The 20,381-nt window shown below is 43.7% G+C and overlaps 2 protein-coding genes across 15 annotated transcripts in view; both read right to left on the minus strand.

Annotated features, from left to right (window-relative positions):
* LOC130838462 (protein VAC14 homolog) overlaps positions 1 to 6,568 on the minus strand; it is an 84,370-nt gene extending 77,802 nt beyond the window's left edge. For 13 of the 14 annotated variants that reach the window (XR_009049673.1, XR_009049674.1, XR_009049675.1 and 10 more), the window contains exon 1: positions 6,172 to 6,568. The gene's annotated coding sequence lies outside the window, so the exon portion shown is untranslated. The remainder of the gene's footprint in view (positions 1 to 6,171) is intronic. The other variant, XM_057711565.1, reaches the window with a different exon arrangement.
* A 6,279-nt stretch (positions 6,569 to 12,847) lies between these two features.
* HYDIN (HYDIN axonemal central pair apparatus protein) overlaps positions 12,848 to 20,381 on the minus strand; it is a 346,192-nt gene continuing 338,658 nt past the window's right edge. The window contains exons 84-85 of the mRNA XM_057713331.1: positions 15,053 to 15,277; positions 12,848 to 13,466 (exon numbers count right to left, since the gene is read on the minus strand). Of these exons, the coding sequence (XP_057569314.1) occupies positions 12,984 to 13,466; positions 15,053 to 15,277 (708 nt within the window). The 3' untranslated portion in view covers positions 12,848 to 12,983. The remainder of the gene's footprint in view (positions 13,467 to 15,052; positions 15,278 to 20,381) is intronic.

Genomic DNA, 20,381 nt, shown 5'->3' on the forward strand with positions numbered 1-20,381 from the left:
AAAAATTGAAGAGGATGGAACACTCCCAAAGGCATTCTTTGAAGCCACTGTCACCCTGATACCAAAACCAGACAGAGACAATATCAGAAAGGGAAATTACAGGCTAATATCTTTGATGAATATACATGCAAAAATTCTCAACAAAATATTAGCAAACCAAATCTAACAACACATAAAAAAGATCATATGCCACAACCAAGTGGGATTCATCCCACAAGGATGGTTCAACATATGCAAATCAATACGATACACTATGTAAACAAAAGAGAAAAACCACATGATCATCTCAACAGATGCAGAAACAGCATTTGACAAAATTCAACATCCATTTATGATAAAAACTCTCCAAAAGTGGGCATGGAGGGAAACTACCTCAACATAATCAATGCTATATATGACAAACCCACAATAAACATCATTCTCAGTGGTGAAAAACTGAAAGCATTTCCTCTAAGATCAGGGACAAGACAAGGATGTCCACTATCACCACTTTTTCAACACAGTTTTGGAAGCACTGGCCACGGCAATCAGAGAAGAAAAAGAAAAGGAATGCAAATTAGAAAATAAGAAGTAAAACAGTCACTGTTTGCAGATGACATGATACTGTACATAGAAAATCCTAAAGATGCCACCAGAAAAGTATTAGAGCTAATCAGTGAATTAGGTAAGTGGCAGGTTACAAAATTAATGAACAGAAATCTCTTGCATTCCTATATACTAACAATGAAAAATCAGAAAGAGAAATTAAGGAAACTATTCCATTTACCATTGCAACAAAAAGAATAAAGTACCTAGGAATAAACCTACCTAAGGAGGCAAAAGACCTGTACTCAGAAAACTAGAAAATGCTGATGAAAGAAATCAAAGACAACATAAACAGATGGAGAAATATACCATGTTTTTAGACTGGAAGAATCAATATTGTGAAAATGACTGTACTACCCAAAGCAATCTACAGATTCAAAGCAATCCCTATCAAATTACCAATGGCATTCTTCACAGAATTAGAACAAAAAATCTTAAAATTTGTATAGAGACACACAACACCCCAAATAGCCAAAGCAATTCTGAGAAAAAAAAAATGGAGCTGGAGGAATCAGACGCCCCAACTTCAAATTATACTACAAAGCTACAATAGTCAAGACAGTATGGTACTAGCACCAAAAACAGAAATATAGATCAATGCTACAGGATAGGAAGCCCAGAGATAAACCCATGCACCTGTGGTCACCTAATCTATGACAAAGGAGGCAAGAACATACAATGGAGAAAAGACAGCCTCTTATAAGTGGTGCTGGGAAAACTGGACGGCTACATGTAAAAGAATGAAATTAGAACACTAACACCATACACGAAAATAAACTAAAAATGGACTAAAGCCCTAAATGTAGAGACCAGACAGTATAAAACTCTTAGAGGAAAACATAGGAAAAACACTCTGACATAAATCACAGCAAGATCCTTTTTGACCCACCTCCTAGAGTAATGAAAATAGAAACAAAAATAAACAAATGGGACCTAATTAAACTTAAAAGCTTCTGCACAAGGATGTGGCTGGAGCTTGAGGCACACAGGGCTGGAGACACTGCAGACCTGGGACCCAGAGCAGCTCGGAAGCAGTGCATAATAGCTCTTCAAGTCTGCAATAAAAAATGGCCTCCAATAAAACTACGCTGCAAAAAATGGGAAAGAAACAGAATGGAAAAACTAAAAAAGTTGAAGAGGCAGAACTTGAAGAATTTGTGGTAGAGAAAGTACTGGACTGACGTGCAGTGAATGGGAAGGTGGAGTATTTCCTGAAGTGGCAGGGATTTACAAATGCAGACAATACTTGGGAACCTGAAGAAAATTTAGATTGTCCAGAGTTAATTGAAGCTTTTAATTCTCAAAAAGCTGGTAAAGAAAAAGATGGAACAAAAAGAAAATCTTTATCTGACAGTGAATCTGATGATAGCAAATCAAAGAAGAAAAGAGATGCTGCTGATAAACCAAGAAGTTTTGCCAGAGGTCTTGATCCAGAACGAATCATTGGTGCCACAGACAGCAGTGGAGAATTAATGTTTCTCATGAAGTGAAAGGATTCAGATGAGGCAGACTTGGTGCTGGCAAAAGAGGCAAATATGAAGTGTCCTCAAATTGTAATTGCTTTTTATGAAGAGAATAACTTGGCATTCTTGTCCAGAAGATGAAGCTCAGTAATTGTTTGCATTGCTTTTTATATATATTTTTATATATGTATAAAATCTGTGTCTTGGTGTTTTGATTTATTAGTGTGAAGAAACAACTACATTCTAATGAAAATCAAGGTTGATGTATTCTTTTGAAGTAGTACTGGGGAAGTTGTTGGGTTTTGGTTTTGCTTTTCCGCATCTGTAGCATTGGTTACTTTGAACAAATAAAAGCTTTCTGTAGTTGCTTCCTTTAGCAGAAAAGAACATTTGATACCACAGTATGTTATTTCCTCTGTATTAGAGAACAGCTTTTCTAAATGTTGGGGGAAATCTCCATAGTCATTACTCAATCAGAATTTAGAATTTGCATTTAACTCATATATGCCTGAGGACCATTCTGGGTTTTTTGTATGTGTATACATGAAATATATATGTAAATGGTTTGGGATTTTTTGTTGTGGCTATTTAAATACATTTACCAAAACAAAAACAGCATTTCACAACCATGAATAAGCCCATGTTTCTGGGATTCCATCATTTTGAGCAGTATAAGAAATCACTTCAACTTAAATTGAAAAACTTGTCTTAACCTTTCAAATTAAATAATTTTGTAATTAAGTAGACAAATTAATGTAAACAATTTAAATTGGATAATTTTTTAAAGCAGTCCTATCAGAATCTGCATCCATATCTACAGTCATATAAATGTACTTTTATATGCAAAACCCCTAAAAGGAAAATTTTATCACTATCAACAACCTCCCCACCCAAATGAAAAAACTAGAAAATATCTGGTATGTTTTAATTAGCCAAGCAAGACTTAATTAAATGGACGTTTAAAGGTTCCTTTTGGTGAACCATTCTTTTACAAGAAGTTGAAATCCCTGTGCTATATTTACTGAAAGGCTGTGATACATGTAATGTCTCAGACTTGTTCATGGAAACCTAATCAGATGGTTAGAGATGTTGGCAATATAGGATCTGCAGGAATAAGTGAGTAAACAAACTTTTCTAATCTAAACTAGATCTGCATGTTTTTTTTTCAAACTTTACCCCAACCCATTTCTTACTTGTACGCTCAGTCTTCTCAGTATTTGGGGTTCAGCAGAAGCCAGTAAAAACAATAACTGTGTAGTAATCAGAATGTCATTCAACTGTATATTGTTTACTTTATTGTAAATACTGGTGAACAGTGGTCAATAGTTTTATATTCGTTTGAAAAAAAAAAAGCTTCTGCACAGCGAAGGAAACCATAAGCAAGATGAAAAGACAACCCTCAGAATGGGAGAAAATATTTGCAAATGAAGCAATGGACAAAAGATTAATCTCCAAAATACACAAACAGCTCATGCAGCTCAATATCAAAAAAACAAACAACCCAATCCAAAAATGGGCAGAAGACCTAAGTAGGCATTTCACCAAAAAAGACATACAGATGGCCAGGAGGCTCATCATCACTAATTATTAGAGAAATGCAAATCAAAACTACCATGAGGTATCACCTCACACTGGTTAGAATGGCCATCATTGAAAAATTTACAAACAATAAATGCTGGAGAGGGTGTGTAGAAAAGGGAACCCTTTTGCACTGTTGGTGGGAATGTAGATTGGTGCAACCACTGTGGAGAACAGTGTGGAGGTTCCTTACAAAACTAAAAATGGAACTACCATATGACCCAGCAGTGCTCACTTCGGCAGCACATATACTAAAATTGGAATGACCCAGCAATCCCACTACTTCGCATATATCCAGAGAAAACCATAATTCAAAAAGGCACACGTACCCCAGTGTTCATCGCAGCACTATTTACAATAGCCAAGACAAGGAAACAACCTCAATGTCCAATGACAGATGAATGCATAAAAGATTTGGTACATATATACAATGGAATATTACTCAGCCATAAAAAGGAACAAAGTTGGGTTATTTGTAGAGATATGGATGGACCTAGAGTCTGTCATACAGAGTGAAGTCAGAAAGAGAAAAATAAATATCATATATTAATGTATATATGTGGAATCTAGAAAAATGGTACAGATGAACCTATTTGCAGGGCAGGAATAGAGACGTAGTCATAGAGAACAGACATGTGGATACAGTGGGGGAAGGGGAGGATGGGGTGAATTGGGAGATTAGGATTGACATATATACACTACCAACATAAAATAGATAGCTAGCGGGAACATGCTATGAAGCAAAGGGAGCTCAGATTGGTCAGATCAGTCAGATCGGTGCTCTGTGATTACCTAGATGGGTGGGATGGGGTGGGTGGCAGGGAGGTCCAAGAGGGAGGGGATATAGGTATACATATAGCTGATTCACTTCATTGTACAGCAGAAACTAACACAACATTGTAAAGCAATTATACTCCAATTAGAAAAAAACAAAAAAACAAACCTGAATTAAGGAATTTGCTGGAGGCCAAAGAATGTCACACCACAGACAAGATTAGAGTGGTTAACAGAGTGTTCAGCAGTGCCAGAAATGTTCTAAACACTACACTGTCCATTATGGTATTCGACAGCCCCATGTGGCTGTTGAACATGTCATATATGGGTAGTGTGACTGAAGAACTCGATGTAAATTTTGTATTTTGTCTTTAATAATTTAAATGTAAACAGCCATGCATAGCCAGCGGCCACCCTATTGGACAGGGCAGAAGTAAAATCCATATCTCCTGACACCCAGACTGGCATTCTTTCAGCTTCACAGCCTGCTTCTTTCCACTCTTCTGAAATTACCCACCCACCTGACTTCATCACAAAGATTTGGCTGGAAAGAAAACACAAATGTAAAATAACAGCAGAAAAACCTTAATAAAATGTTCATAGTTAAACATCTTGTTTCGTGGATTATGAAAAAAGCAAAATGTCAGATCACGGTTACACATACAGTGGTCCCCTGTCACGCGAGGTTTCAGATACCAGTGGTCAACCGCAGGTCCGAAATATTATATGGAAAATTCCAGAAATAAACAATTTATAAGTTTTAAACTATATGCCGTTCAGAGTGGTGAGATGACATCTTGTGCTGTCCCACCAGGACATGAATCATCCCTTCCTCCTGCATATCTATGCTGTATATGATACCCACCCACTTAGTTGCTGTCTGGGTTATCGATCAATGGTCTGGTATCGCGTTGCCTATGTTCAGGTAACCCTTATTTTACTTAATGGCCCTAAACTGCAAGACTAGTGATGCTGGCCATTAGGATCTTCTCTTACTGTGTCTAATTTAAAAATTAAACTTTATCATACATATGTATGTATAGGAAAAAACATAGTATATATAGTTTGGTACCATCCAAGGTTTCAGGTATCCACTGAGAGTCTGGGGATGTATCCCCCACAGATAAGAGGGTACTACTGAACACGTAATAAGCCTACAGAAACTGAAAGGTCAAATTATTCCTATTTCCAGCTGCAGGGAAGGGTTATATCACAGAGATAAAACAAACAGCTCTCTGAGCCTTTAGGTTTTGGACCTGATTTCTCCACCAGGTCAACTAACTATCCCTTTCACTTCTCAGAAGCTGGCTAAGAAATGAGGCAGGTCAACATCGTTAGCAAATTCTCATGCTTCCCACCTCCCTCGCATCAGAGGCCACTCTCTGATTTGCTCATTTTGATGGAGACCACACTGAGGACGCACCATGTGCCAGATACTGTGCTAACCGCCAGATATACATTATGTCGCTTCATCCTCACGGCAGCCCTAAGCAGCGCACATACATTGTTACTTCATTCTTACTGCAGCCCTTTGAGGCATCAGGAGGTCTAAGAACTTGGCCCAAGTCACACACAAGTCAGTCAGAAGCAAAGCTGGGACTGCCAATCTCCTGATCTTAAGCACGGCGCTAAGGGCCTGAAGCCTGGGGTAGCAACACCGGCTGCAAAGGCGTGAGGAGCTGCCCGGGGGAGCGGGACCCCTGCACAGCCAGGGCCGAGTCCCGGCTCCCCTCTCCACGCCGCGTCCCGGGTGCCCGCGGCTCTTACTTACCTACCTCCAGCGCTTGCCACCTTCCGCTTTCAGAGAGTTTCTCGTTGAGGGCGCGCACGATGTTGGGCGTGAGCGGCGCGAAGTCCTTCTCAGGGTTCACAGTGGCAGCTCGGGGCGCTCCCCGGAGCCCCGCGACTCCTCAGCCCGCGGCAGCCCGGGCCGCGTCGGGGCTAGGGGAGTCTGCGGCTCCGCGCTGCCTCCGGCACCGGCTCATGGACCACGCCGCCCCGGGCCCTCCTGTCTCGCTCCGCCGCCGCGCGCCCCTCGGAACCGGGGCCTGGTCCCCGTCTCGGCACACCTGCCCTCAGCCGCCCAGCGGGTCTGGCGTCCTGCTCGGACCTCGACCTGCAGTTCTCAAGGGGCAGCGGCCATGTTACTCGGATCAGGTGACTCCTCAGCAGCTTCCACCTGCCGCCGATAGGACCCGCCCCTCGCCAGCCACGCCCCCGCAAGCACCTGCAGGTGGCTTGGCCACGCCCCCTCAAGGCTCCACCTTCTCCCCTCGCTCTCCTGCTTTCGACCCCAACGGGCTGAGTCTGGTCTGAGACCTGCTTCCTGGGGTGTGTATTCCATGCAGTCAGCTGCCTACTTAGTCACTAGTCAATTTCTCATATGCCAAAGTTCCCCACATTGAAGTAACACCACCTTGATTTTCGCTAAGTCCTAGCCACTTGTACTATTATTTTAAAAGTGCTGTCTCTAATCAACTCACTTTTTAAAAATCTTAATTTCCTAACTTAGCCTTGCTTATCCCTTAAAATCATGGGTTTGGGTAGTGATATATTTTTCTAAAACATATAAATAAATTGCAATTAAAAACAGAACTATCTGCCTACGATCTAAAATCTCAGGTACCCACAGTGGCTGTCACCCCACCATTTGGGACTCAGGATGTGTTTACCATGCCCTGATACCTTGGAGGGCTGGGCACAGACAGCAGAAGCCCCCAATGTGTTGGTTGTAGGTCTCCAGATGGATCCACTATACAGCAGCTTCAAGTGCTTTGAAGTGTCACACTAAATCTTGGAACAGAAGTTGAAGCTATGTGATAAAATTTTAAAAGCACTTTATGGATGCAGTGTGGCTAAAGATGCAGTAACACGGAGATGCATCAGAGTTCCTTATCATAAGCTTCCACAGTGGACAGGGACTTAGGCCAAGGCTATACCACAGTGGAACCCAACGAGGATTAATATTGTTAGAAAACAAAATTCAGCTGAGTAAATTTGAGGATCTAATTGACTTTATTCAACAATTCATGACGCTGGCAGCATCCCATCTAGAAGACAGGTGCTTCAAGGAGCTCAACAAAATGGGAGATTTTTATAGGCAGTAGGGGGAGGGGGCTGGGAAGGAAGTGGATGGTTCAGGCATGTCACCTTCCTTTGGAGAAGGGGGGTGTCTATCATGCAGATTACCTCATCACGGCTGATCAGGTAATTCCAGATTAACTAATTAAAGGTCACATTCCTGGGAGAAGCTGAAACTACAATTAGGTTAGATATTAAGCCTTGATTTGCTGATGTGGGTTTAGCACAAGTGAATCAATTTGGGGCCTGTTATAACACTGGTGGTACTTTTTACTAATGAATGAAAAGCACTAAAAACTTGTAACAGTTTTGAAAATGGAGTGTTACCCTCAATCCATAGATCAGACTCTATGGGACACAAGGGAGGGGCTATAGGTAGGTAGAATCCTGAGATGGTCCCTAAGACTCCCACCCTTTTGGGTAAACGCCATGTGCACTTCCCTCCCTTCAGTTGTGATTGTCTTGTAAATATGACGGACTGTCATTCTAACAATTATCATATTATGTTATATAGCAGAAGATATTTTGCAGATTTAATGAATGTCCTAATCAGTTAACTCTGCGTTACTAAAATGGGAGACTATCCTGGGTGGGCCTGACCTAATCAGGAGAGGCCTTAAAAGAAATCAGGAGAGATTTTAAATTGGAGAGACATTCTCCTGCTGGCCCTGAGGAGTCGATAATAACAGTGAACTGTCCATGATGCCTCACTTGGTAGGGACCTGAGAGTGGTCTTTCGTTGCTAAAACTAGTCCCCTGTTGTCAGTTGCCAAGAAAATGGGACTTCAGCCAAATGGCTACCAGGAGATGTATGTTGTCAACACACTGAGGACGTCTGGAAGAGCATCTTTCCCCAGTTGAGCCTCCAGATGAGGATGCAGCTGGCTGGCATGTTGATTTCAGCCTGTGGGAGCCTGAGCCAATGTAGTTCATTTTGGACTTCTGACCCATGGCAACTGGGTTAAGCATTTGTGTTGTTTTAAGCTGCTGGATTTGTGGTAATTTATTATGCAGCTATAGAAAACAGATACAGGAGCTGTTCCCAAACTCAGCAAGTCATGGAGGAATTGTGTCTAGAAAATTCTGTGAAAAATTGTGCTTTCCTTTACTGGTGGGGTTTTCACAGCTTTTAAAACACTTGCCAGACTTCCCTGGTGGGTAAGAATCTGCCTGCCAATGCAGGGGACGCCAGTTGGATCCCTGGTCTGGGAATATCCCACATGCCTCGGAGCAACAAAGCCTGTGCACCACAACTATTGAGCCTGCGCTCTAGAACTCGTGAGCCACAACTACTGAGCCTGTGTACTGCAGCTACTGAAGCCTGTGTGCCCTAGAGCCCATGCTCTGCAACAAGAGAAGCCACTGCAATGAGAAGCCCTCGCACTGCAATGAAGTGTAGCCCCCGCTCGCCTCAACAAGAGAAAGCCCACATACAGCAACAAAGGCCCAATGCAGCCAAAAAACACACAAAAACAAAAACACAACAAAAAAACCCTTGCCAACACAATCTGACAAATGAAGGTGGGCGCACCAACAATCTGAAAAGTGCCCCAAATATAGATTCATCTTCAGAAGAAAACGTATTGCTTAATAGATTCCTCCCCTTACTTTGATACCAAGTAGCACTGATAAGGACATTTCTAAATGTCTTACAAAGTTTATGTCTTTAGAATTTTGATGATGGTTGATATAAAACAATGGAAAATAAATAAATCAATGGGAATGATTTGGATCTATTTCTCCAGTGTGTATTTGTTTCCACGAGACCCATATCTAATATAATATTTCATCTGTTTCTTTTGCTGTTTGGTTTGGCTTTTTCTTAAAGGTGAACTGAATTTCCCATGGGTCAGGATGTGATACAGTTTTTTAATAATTGAAACAGTAAGGAAATGTTTTTTTTACCAGAAGGAACTCTTTTCTTCTGAAATTACATTCTGGCCTGCGTTGCTAAGACACCAGTTTTTCACCCAAGGCCCAAACCAATGCTTTATCCTACCTTTAGTTCAGAAGTTCCTGGAAATAATTGTTTTTTTTTCCTGATATCTTGGAAAATGTCAACTAGTTAAGGTTATTTACACATAATTGGACTGGCAGTGGTGCTGAGAAGAAAGCCGGAGGGCCACCACTGCCTTCTCTACGTGCTCGTGTCTCCTCTGTCCCTGGGGAGCAGCCCCGGCCAGGCCTGCCGTGCTCAGACTCCTCCAGACCAGTGGATAAGTAGTATGTCTGGTTGCACGCTGGCCGTCGTTTCACAGTGGTCACGCATCTGCATATATGTGTGATGAGGCCTGGTTGGTGTTACATAACTTATGGGCATTGTAGCAAGAGGGTGCTGGTGACACTGTAAGAAACTGCATCCGAATCTTGAACTGCACAAAGCAGTTTCTCCAACAGCAATGTGATTTTGCTGGAGTGTCAGGGCAACATGTTGGGGGTATGAGAGGCTTGGGAGGTCCCACACTTGGGATTTCTTTGGATCCAGCAGGCCCTCGTGACGTCAGAATATAATCACCTCTGACCTGAGGCAGGTCTCGCCCAAAGAAGTGATTAGACTTAGGATGCCACGCTCACCAGGGCCTCTGTGTCGCACAGCGCAGGGGGCCTCACTCACATCGTTTTCCGTGCACGATGGTCTCTGGAATTGTGCCACCTGGGCCCTGCTATTTTCTGAACACCCCCCCGTTAGATGTCTCCGGGTCTCCTTTGCTGAGAATGCGTTCTTTCAAATGTAACTTCCACTAGCTTTTGTCAGGATGCTTGTTTTCACCAAGCCTCCCCTCCAGCCCTCTGTTGAGCTACTCTGCCATTCCAAACTTGCCAAGATGAAACGATTTTGTCATTGCCTTTTTTGAGGCCAAGGAAACATAAGACCCACCTATAGGAAAGCGATTGTACCCCATCTCAAGTCATCCTGGAAGGGGGTTCATGCTGGGGCAGGGTCTGAGCTGGGTGCTTGGTCCCAGGGAGGAGGGTTTGCCTTCTCACTCCAGGCCTGTGAGGCTTGGGCTCTAGGCTCAGGGGCTTGAGGGGAGCTGGGGCGGGGCTGAGGGAGGGGAGTTTCCCCTGGCCGTCTAGAGACACCATTTTGCTGGTGGTGACACTGGGAAGTGGCCAGTTTTTGTAGCATCCTGTGTCTCGGGTGGCGGCTGGAGCCCTGCAGCCTCAAGGGAACATATCTGAGTTCTGACCTTCACAGTTAGAGGAATCTTGAGTCTCATCATGCTCTGACCATGACCGTGGGTGTTTTAGCCAACTTCCGCACAGTCTTTCCTGCAGTCTTAACGGCTGTTTATCATACTAGGTTTAAAAGTGTTGAAAAGGTACCCGTTTAGAAGGTGGTGGTGGTAGGCCAATTGCTCCCGTCCCCCCCAGCTCTGCCTCTGGGGAGTGGGTGGGAGGACGGACACTTGGTGGGGAGGGGTGGGGGGACGATGCCCATTTTGTTCACTAGGCTGAAAGAGTTGGTAAGACTCCTCTGCTGGTGCCTTTAAAGCAGTGCTCTCCACTGCGATTTGCACACAAACCCCTGGAGATGTCATTAAAATGCAGTTTCTGACTCAGTAGGTCTGGGGCCAGGCCTGAGAGTCTGCATTCCTAACGAGTTCTCGTGGTGCTGATGTGAGGAGGCAGCTGCTTCATATCAGCAGCAAATATCCCCCAGAGCTTGGCAGAAATGTGAATTCCCGGGCCTACCCAAACCTACTACATCAGGCCCTCTGAGGGTGGGGCCCAGCAGTCTGTGGTTCAGCAGGCCCTTGGGGTGATTCTGATAGATACTAAGTTTGAGGACCAGTGGTTTCTTCAGCCTCCGCGTATTTGCTAGTTAGAGGACTTGCTTTCTGGGCTCTACGCTCTCTCGGTTTGCTGCTTAGTGCGTTGTTTGCTCACTTAATCACTGGGGGTACTTGTCGTCTTGTTCTTTGTCTTTATTCCTATCAGCAGGGTCTTTAGTGGTTACAAAAATGAACTCCTGAGTGCACATCTGCAGACACTTTAGGGAAGGCTTCATCTGGTACTAGCTGTGTGTAGAGTGTAATGGGCTGAGGGGCGGTGGGAGGTACAAAGAGATGGGAGAATCTGTCCATTAAAAAACACCTCTAGTAGCTATAAGATCTTGTTAAAACACAGGTTTCTGGGCTGCACCCCTGGAGTTTCTGACTCAGCAGGTCTGGGGTGGGCCTTGAGAACTGCAATTTTAATAAATTCCCAAGTGACGCTGAGGCTGCGGGGCCAGGGATCCTTTTTGAGCACCACCTCTTTCGAGCATGCATTCCCAAGTGGCCATCTTCTTTCATGCCGCCATCTTCTCTTGCAGGTGGTCTGGAGGGGATGAGGAGAGGGGAGGGGATGAGGAGAGGGGAGGAGATGGAGGCGGGGGACCCTCAGGTGTAAGGGTGTGTGTGCGCATTTGTGCAGAAGCAAGTCCATTCCAGGACCAGTCTTTAACCACCTTTATTTTAACAGGCGGTGCCAATAGGTAAGTGGCTCTACTAATACCACTGCAGGCCCTGGGGGGAGAGTCTAGGGAGGCACATGCCTGCTCCTCCTTGGAGGTGGGTCTTCCATGGTGCTTTCCCTCTGAAGAAAGGCACCAACTTAGAACGTCACCCTTTATATGCACACAAAATGGCTGCAGTTTAAATATATCAAGCCGGGATATGGTCCTCTCTCTGGAAGTAGATTCCTGACTGGCTGCAGCATGAACGGCCAGGTGGGTTTTGATCTGTAGCAGTGGTTCTCAATGCTGCCACACAAGCTAAAAAGAAATGATGCCATGTCCCTCTCCAGACCAATTAAATCAGTATTTGGGGAGGTGGGGTCTGGACCAGGATTAGGTGGAGAATCCCTGCTCCACAGGCTGAGTGCTGTGTGCGGGGCTGGGGGTGGGGAACTGGGGTCTCTATGAGTGTCTTTCCAGGACCTGGCCTGCAGCAAGAACTTTCTGTGGGACACAGATATGGGCTTCAGAGACGGAGGGAGCCTCCCAACCTCTGGCCCTGCACTAATTGCCCTAATGTATCTGCTCATTACTTTGAAAGTACTGACTTATTTGGCTCTTATGTGAAAGCAGAATAAAATACCACGTCAAAGTAGAGGCACGGCTTTAAAAAACCATGGGTTTTAAAAAGAAACTGAAGGGCCCCGGCGTCATGTACTGCTAAGTGCTGTATGAGGGAAGGTCATGACCGAGAGCCCTGTGTCATCGTATTAAACATGGGGATTATTACACAGTGCTTGGGCTTTGCAGATATATTAAGAGACTAAATTTAGAGACTTACCCTTGCAAAGTAAAATCTAGCTCTGTTTTGTGTAGTTACCATGTTTAGTATGGAATATCTATATTATGTGGAAATAAGTGCCCTTATAATTGAATTGGAGGATAAAACAGTACCTTTAGAATCCTGACTATTTTCTCTATTCTTCGCGGGGCTAGGACAACACATAGGTATTAAGGCTGAGGAGATGGCTTTTCAATGATGCCGTCAACCCTGATTCCCACTAAGGGGTGAGCCCCTTCAGGTAATAAACCCATTTAATTCCGGTGTCACTGCCTTCGCCGGGAGGGCAGGCCACAATCAGCTTGCTGGTGATGGGTGTTTTGCTGCCTGATGGGTTTCCTTCAAAGTAGACCGTGATGTTGATGATCTTCTTGGGCTTCACGGAGTCTACGGCGCGGACGGAGAAGGCCGGGTTCTCCACCATGAAGGAGAAGGTGACCGGGTGGTAGAAGACGTTCTTGAAGGGGATGACTATGTTGTACCCGGCTCGGACCAGGAAGGGGCCTTGCGGCTTGGGGGGCAGAGCCACTCCGAAGAGGGGGATGATGTACTCGCCGCCCGCAAGCGATGACAGGCTCAGGATGCCCTTGCTCTCGCCCAGGCGGCTGGGCTCGAAGTACACCTCCACGCTCACCTCCGTGCCGCCCTGCGCCCCAGGGGCTGCGTAGATGACCTTTTCTGTGTGGAAGTCCGGACAGTCTGTCTGAAAGGGGAACAGAGGGGTTCAGCTCACCCAGGACCCTGAAGAGCAAACCAGCAGTTCAGGTCCGTCCCTGGCCCTCCGCCCTCAGACAGGAGCAACCTATGCTTGCATGAGGCCGGGCAGGTTATACAAAAGCCACGCCCTTATAACTTCCTCGAAGAGTAGGTGTTACTAGTTTATCCCCATCTTACTACAAGAAACCGAGGCCAAGCGATGTTAGACACACAGTGGGATGATGTGGGGGGAGGTCCTGGGTGCTGCCTCCCCGCATCGTGGGCTTCTTTCTTTCCATGCACCTGGAGGCCCGGACCTTCTGGCTTCTCGTGGACAGGCGGGACTAGCTCTGGACAATAAGTTGAGAGTAGAAGTGCAAGGTGTCCCTTCCACACTAGAGCACTTATTTGCCAGCGCAAGTCCCTCCGGGGTCTTTGCACCCCTCTGCTGCTATGACTGGAAGCATCTGAGACAGTGGCTCCCCTCCAGCCTGGACCCAAGTGGCTGTGATGAGCAGGGCCCCTGCTGCCCCCCCACCCCCGGACAGAGACGCTCTAAAGGGAGACAAACCTTTGTTGTTTTAAGCCACTCCGATATTGGGGCTGCTTGTTACTACAGCATTACCAGGCTTCTCCTGCCAGAAGGGGGTGACCAAGACCCTATGCCTCTTTTAAAAATCGTGAATTGTACACCTGAAACATATATGATATCGTACAGCAACTACACCTCAGTTGAAAAAAGAGCCTATGCCTTGTGACCACGGCCATGGGACTCTGATGGTGGCCCATGGCCACCCAGGATAAGGCTACAGTCCTAACTCCCCTTGTTGCTGGGTGTGGTCATATGAAGTTTTCTTCAATGGAATGTGAGTGGAAGTGATGTATGTAGCTCCCCCGTTTTCCCTGGTATCTGGCGGCGACACGGATGTCACAGTAAACCATCTTGGTCCGTGTGGACCGAAGCAACCCTCTGTAGAAGGAAGAGCATCAGGACAGAAGGGTCTGGGTGCCTGATGTCACGGAGCTGCCATTCCAGCCCAAACTGCTTATGCCCGTACTGCTGAGAGGAATAAACTTCTATTTTGTTGGTTTTCTGGGGTGGTGGTGGTGATTCTGTTTCCGTAGTTAATCCTACATTCATACTGATTTAATAGGTAACATATACGGAACACTTACTACGGGCCAGGCTCAGTTTTGTATACATACGTAGAAATCCTGACAGCTATCCTGTGAGAGTGTTAGTAAGTTACTCATACAAAGAATAAATGGTGACGCGAGGATTCAAATCCAGGTCTGCTGGGTTCCACAGCCTATACTCAGGACCACTAATCTCTATTGTCTCATTGTATTGACCGCTGAGCGTGTTGCGGGAAGCAAAACTCCCCCTACCCTCCACCCTGGCTTGTTAAACTAGAAAGTCTGTGAGAACAAACTCAGGCCTGGTACTCTTTGTTTCCAGCTGGGAGTTTCCAACTAGATAAAGCACCTGAGCCTGAGTTTCACATTTCTGCACCCGCTGTGTCCTCTTCCCCTTATTTTGGAGCCTGGACTTCTGGAAAGGGAAGGGCAAAGGGTGGGGCAGGGGCAGCTCACCCTGCAGTAGTATTCTGTCTTCTGCCGGGTGTAATTGGTGAACTTGGCAAAGATGCTCTGGCCGCTGCCAAGAACAGCCTGGAAGTGGACAGGCTTTTCAGGCAGTGCTGGCGTGGCCTTCAAATTGAGCTCGTATGGGTAGTAACCCAAATCACTGTTGTGCAGTGTTAGTTTCCCGAAGGTTTCTCCAGCTTTCAGAGGCTGGAATTCAAATGAGAATGTGCCCTGCAAGAGAAGACAGAGGCTCCTGTGATGCTGAACGTCTGACCCATCCTCTTCCCCCCACTGACCTCAGAGCAGGTTGGTGGCAGATAACTTGTACTCATCTTGAGCCTGGGAAACTTCTGTCCAAACCAGCCCACTTTTCCTCCCCTGGACCCCTTCTAGCTTTCTCTAGCCTGGGGATTTCTATATCTGGAATCTCTTTGAATCTAAAAATAGGTACTGGATCCTCTCTTGAGAGGCATAGTGATGGAGATGGGGGTGGTGGGCTGGAGGAGCAGGAAGGCTGAAGGTCAGGCAACTCTTTCTTTGCTCATAGCCAATCTCTGAACAGCTTCCTAAATTCTACCATCATTTGGAGGAGGCTTTCTCCTTCCTCTTTTATTATCCAAAGCAAAACAGAACAAGAATCAAGGAGTACTGCTTAGAGTAGCAAAATAAGGAAAACAATTCAAATGCATTAGCAGTTACAGACTGAGTAAATAAAGTATACTTTACTCACTTCAGTGGAATATTATGTAGCCATTATGAAGGAAGAGGCAAAGCTCTAAGTGCTGAAATAAACAGTGTTGGTAATATTTTAAGTGGAAGAAAGAAGGTTCTAGAAATGTAAATAAAGCCCTAGAAATGTATTTGAGCTTGTTTTTGTGGAGAAGAATATGTCTATGTATGTATAGAAAAGAGACAACAAGGGTATACTGAATTGTTACCAGTAGTTATCTTAGGGTGGGGGAAATGGGATTGTGGGGACTTTTACTTTCTACTTCATGTACTTTAGTAGACTTACAATTTTGTTTTTATCATGAGTAGATATTGTTTCTTTAAAAAAAAGCTTCTTATTGAAAAATAAATTAAAGAGGATATCATTAAAATTGTTGTAGATTTTTTTCCAGATCTTTATTGGAATATAATTGCTTTATACTATAGTACTAGTTTCTGCTGTACAACAAAGTGAATCAGCTGTATTTATACATATATCCTCATATCCCCTCCCTCTTGAGCCTCCCTCTCACCCTCCCTATCCCACCCATCTAGGTCATCACCCGTCATCAAGCTGATCTCCCTGTGTTATGCAGCAGCTTCCCACTAGCTGTCTATTTTACATTTGGTGGTGTATATATGTCAGTGCTACTCTCTCACTTTGCCCCAGCTTCTCCTTCTCCTTATGTTGCAGATGTTTAACAGAAAAGAATACAGTATAAAAATTTACATGATGTTACCACAATTAAAAAAATTTAGATGAAAATGGACAAATATATAAACAAATAAAACTTGCAGAAACAGACTCAAAAAAGATAAAGAAATCCTATACAGTCCTATAACCATTAAAGATATTTAATCAATAGTAAGAAAAAAATTTCCCTTAACAAAACTCCAGGGTCACAAAGCTTTACTTTTAAGTACTACAAATCTAATATTTCACAAACTTTTCCAGAGAAAAGAAAAAGAGGAAACCTACCTCAAATAACAATCTTGACATCAGAATCCAACAAGGCTAATAGGAGAAAGGAATATTGGATGCCAGTTTCCCTACTGAACATATAATCAAAACGTCTAATAAAAATGTCATCCAACTGATCCAGCAACATATAAAAAAGAGAATATTACATGAGTAAGTTGGGCTTATTCCACAAATGAAAAGTTGGTTTCACACTGGAAACGTCAATCAGTTGCCGCGTTAACACATTAAAGGGAAAACCAAAAAAAAAAAAAAAAAACCAAGCAAAAAACAAACCAAAGGAAAACAATCAAATGAACATCTCAATAGATGCAGTAAAAGCATTTGATAAAACTCAACATTCATTTATAATGTTTTTAAAAAAGCTCTTAGCAAACTAGGGAAAGAAGGAGACATCCTTAATCTGATAAAAGGTACGTATAAGAAACCTAAAACAAACATCATAATAAATGGTGAAACTTTGAAAGCTTTTCCTTCAAGATCAGGAACAAGACAATGCCTTCTATTGCCTTTCTAGTCAACACTGTTCTGGAGGTTCTAGATAGCCCTATAAGGCATGAAAAAGATCTTAAAGGTAAAGGTTTAGAAAGGAAGAAACAAAATTGTAATTACTTACAGATGATATGATTGTACATGTACAAAATTCAAGAATCTACAATTTAAATTATTTAGTGAATTTTATAAGATGTTTGGGTAAAAGGTGATATACAAAAATCAGTTATATTTTGGGACTTCCCTGGTGGCTCAGTGGTTAAGAATCTGCCTGCCAATGCAGGGGACAAGGGTTCGATCCCTGGTCCAGGAAGATCCCACATGCAGCAGAGCAACTAAGCCTATGTACCACAACTATTGAGCCTGAGCTCTAGAGCCTGTGAGCCACAACTACTGAGCCCATGTGCCACAACTACTGAAGCCCGTGTGCCTAGAGTCCGTGCTCCACAACAAGAGAAGCTACCGCAATGAGAAGCCTGCCCACAGCAACAAAGAGTAGCCCCCCGTTCGCTGCAACTAGAGGAAGCCCTTGCGTAGCAACGAAGACACAATGCAGCCAATAAATAAATAAATTTATTTTAAAAATCAGTTCTATTTCTAAATGCTTGCAACAGACATTTAGAATATGAAATTTTTAAAAGATGCTATTTATAATAGCATCAAAATAAAAAAGCCTAGAAATAAATCTAACAAGAGATGAGTAAGGCCTCTGCATAGAAAACAAAAAATATTATTGAGAGAAATTAAAGAAGACAATGGAGATTTGCTCGTGGGATGGAAATCTTAATACTATAGAGATTCAAATTCTCCCCTATGATAGACAGGCTCCAAGATGGCCCCCAGTAACCCCCACTTCCTGGTATTCACACCCTTGCATAGTCCTCTCCCACACTCAACCAGGTTGGTCTATGTGACCCCTTAGTATATGGCAGAAGAGATGGCGTGTCCCTTCTGAGATTAAGAGGAAAAGATTGTGGTTTCTGTCTTGTGCACCCTCTTTCTTGTTTGCTGCCTCACTTTCTTTTAGCTCACTCACTCTAAGGTACGGGAGCTGCCACGTTGAAAGCAGCTGGTAGGAGAGGCCACATGGGGAGGAACTGAAGCCTCCAGCCAACAGCCAGCAAGGAACTAGGAACTAGGACCTTTCCAACAACCACATGAGTGAGTTTGGAAGCAGATTATCCAGCCCCAGTCAAGCCTGGGGATGCCTAGAATCCTGGCTGACAGCTGACTACATCCTTATGAAAGACCCTGACCCAAAACCAGTTGAGCTGCTGCTCTTGGATTCCTGATCCTTAGAAACTGTGTGGATAATAAAGTCTGTTGTTTTAAGTTGCTGAGTTTTGGGATAATTTGTTGTGGATCAACAGAAAACCTATATATTCTTTTTTTAACTCTGATGCACCACACAGCCTGTGGGATCTTAGTTCCCTGACCAGGGACTGAACCCAGGCCCTTGGCAGTGAAAGCACAGAGTCTTAACCACTGGACTGCCAGGGAATTCCCCAGAAAACTTATATGTTCTTAAAATAATCTATAGACTTAATTTAATCCCAATCAAAATCCCAACAGAGTTTTGAGCAAGATGATAGCAGCAGCAGCACAGTCTTCCCAAATCCCCCACAAAACACTCAGACCAACCAGGTTAACAACAACATCTATAACATAACTAAGTGAAAAGGTAACCAGACTTCCCAGGTGGCGCAGTGGTTAAGAATCCGCCTGCCAATGCAAGGGATAAGGGTTCGATTCCTGGTCTGGGAAGATCCCATATGCCGCGGAGTAACTAAGCCTGTGCACCGCAGCTACTGAGCCCGGGTGCCTAGAGCCTGTGCTCCGAAACAAGAGAAGCCACCGCACTGAGACGCCCATGCACTGCAATGAAGAGTGGCCCCTGATCTCCACAACTAAAGAAAACCTGTGCACAGCAACGAAGACCCAACACAGCCAATAAATAAAAAGTAAATTAATTAATTGACAAAAAAAAGAAAACCAGCCCCAAAAGATGGGTGAGTAGGGGCCAGCTACTCACAGCCATGAGACATGTGGGATAAGCCACTGTCTGGGAGGAGGCAGAGAGAGAGCAAAGGAACATCAGCATGAGAGCCAGAGACTCACCCTAAATTGAGGGTCCCACTCAACCTGGGAAACTTGACAGGACAAATGACAACAGCAGCCTGAGCTGGAAGGATGATTTCAGGCTCTAGTTTATTGCTAATTGCAAACGCATCACAATAAGACTGGGTGACGTGGGGCAGCTCAGAATTAAGTTACTTAAACTCCCTTGTAAGACAAAACGTGCATTGATGGAGAGCAACCTCTGAGAGTAGAATTTACGAGTATTTGACTGTGACTGAGATAGTGAGGGCAAAGGAAAGATAAAGCTCAGACAAAAGTGGGGAGAAGAAAGAAAAAAGATTGAAGAGTACAAAGTTGTATTTTAAAAAATATTTGTGGTAACAACAAAAGAGAGAATCTTAGTTATGTGAAGCTATGAAAGATATCTGGGGCCACTTTTCCTTCTAGAAGCATGGAAAAGGTTAGAATGAACAACAGAAGAGGAGTAAAACAGTGAATGATGAGCAGATTGATATTACTATAGACGATGAAGACATGCCAGGAAGAGATCACTGCAAAACAAAGAGAAAAAGAAAACAAAGAGGAAGTACAGAGTCGCATATAAACCTGAATATGTCACTATGTACACTCAATATAGATGGTGTAAATGCTCAGGTGAAAAGTAAGCCTTGCTAGACTGGGCTAAAAAACCAAATCCATCTCATCCGTACACGGTTTATAAGACACACATTTAGATTATAAGGATACAGAAAGGTTGAAAGTATGATGATTAAAAAAACCCACATCTTGCAAGTGCTAACCAAAAGAAAGCTACATTAATATTAGACAAAATAGATTTTAAGGCAAAAAGCATTACTAGAGACAAAGAGGATCGCTTTATAATGAAAAGAGTTTCAAGTCACAAGAAAAGATATTATAATTTTTATTTAACTAGTAACATAACTTCCAAGTAAAGCAAAACATGACGGAACTACAAAGATAGACAAATCCACTATCATAGTAGTACGTGTTAATATGTTCTCCTAAAACTGATCAAACAAGCAGACAAAACTATCAGTAAGGCTAAAGAAAACTGAA

This window comes from Hippopotamus amphibius, chromosome 16 (assembly GCF_030028045.1).
Source record: "Hippopotamus amphibius kiboko isolate mHipAmp2 chromosome 16, mHipAmp2.hap2, whole genome shotgun sequence".
Taxonomy (NCBI): Eukaryota; Metazoa; Chordata; class Mammalia; order Artiodactyla; family Hippopotamidae; genus Hippopotamus; species Hippopotamus amphibius.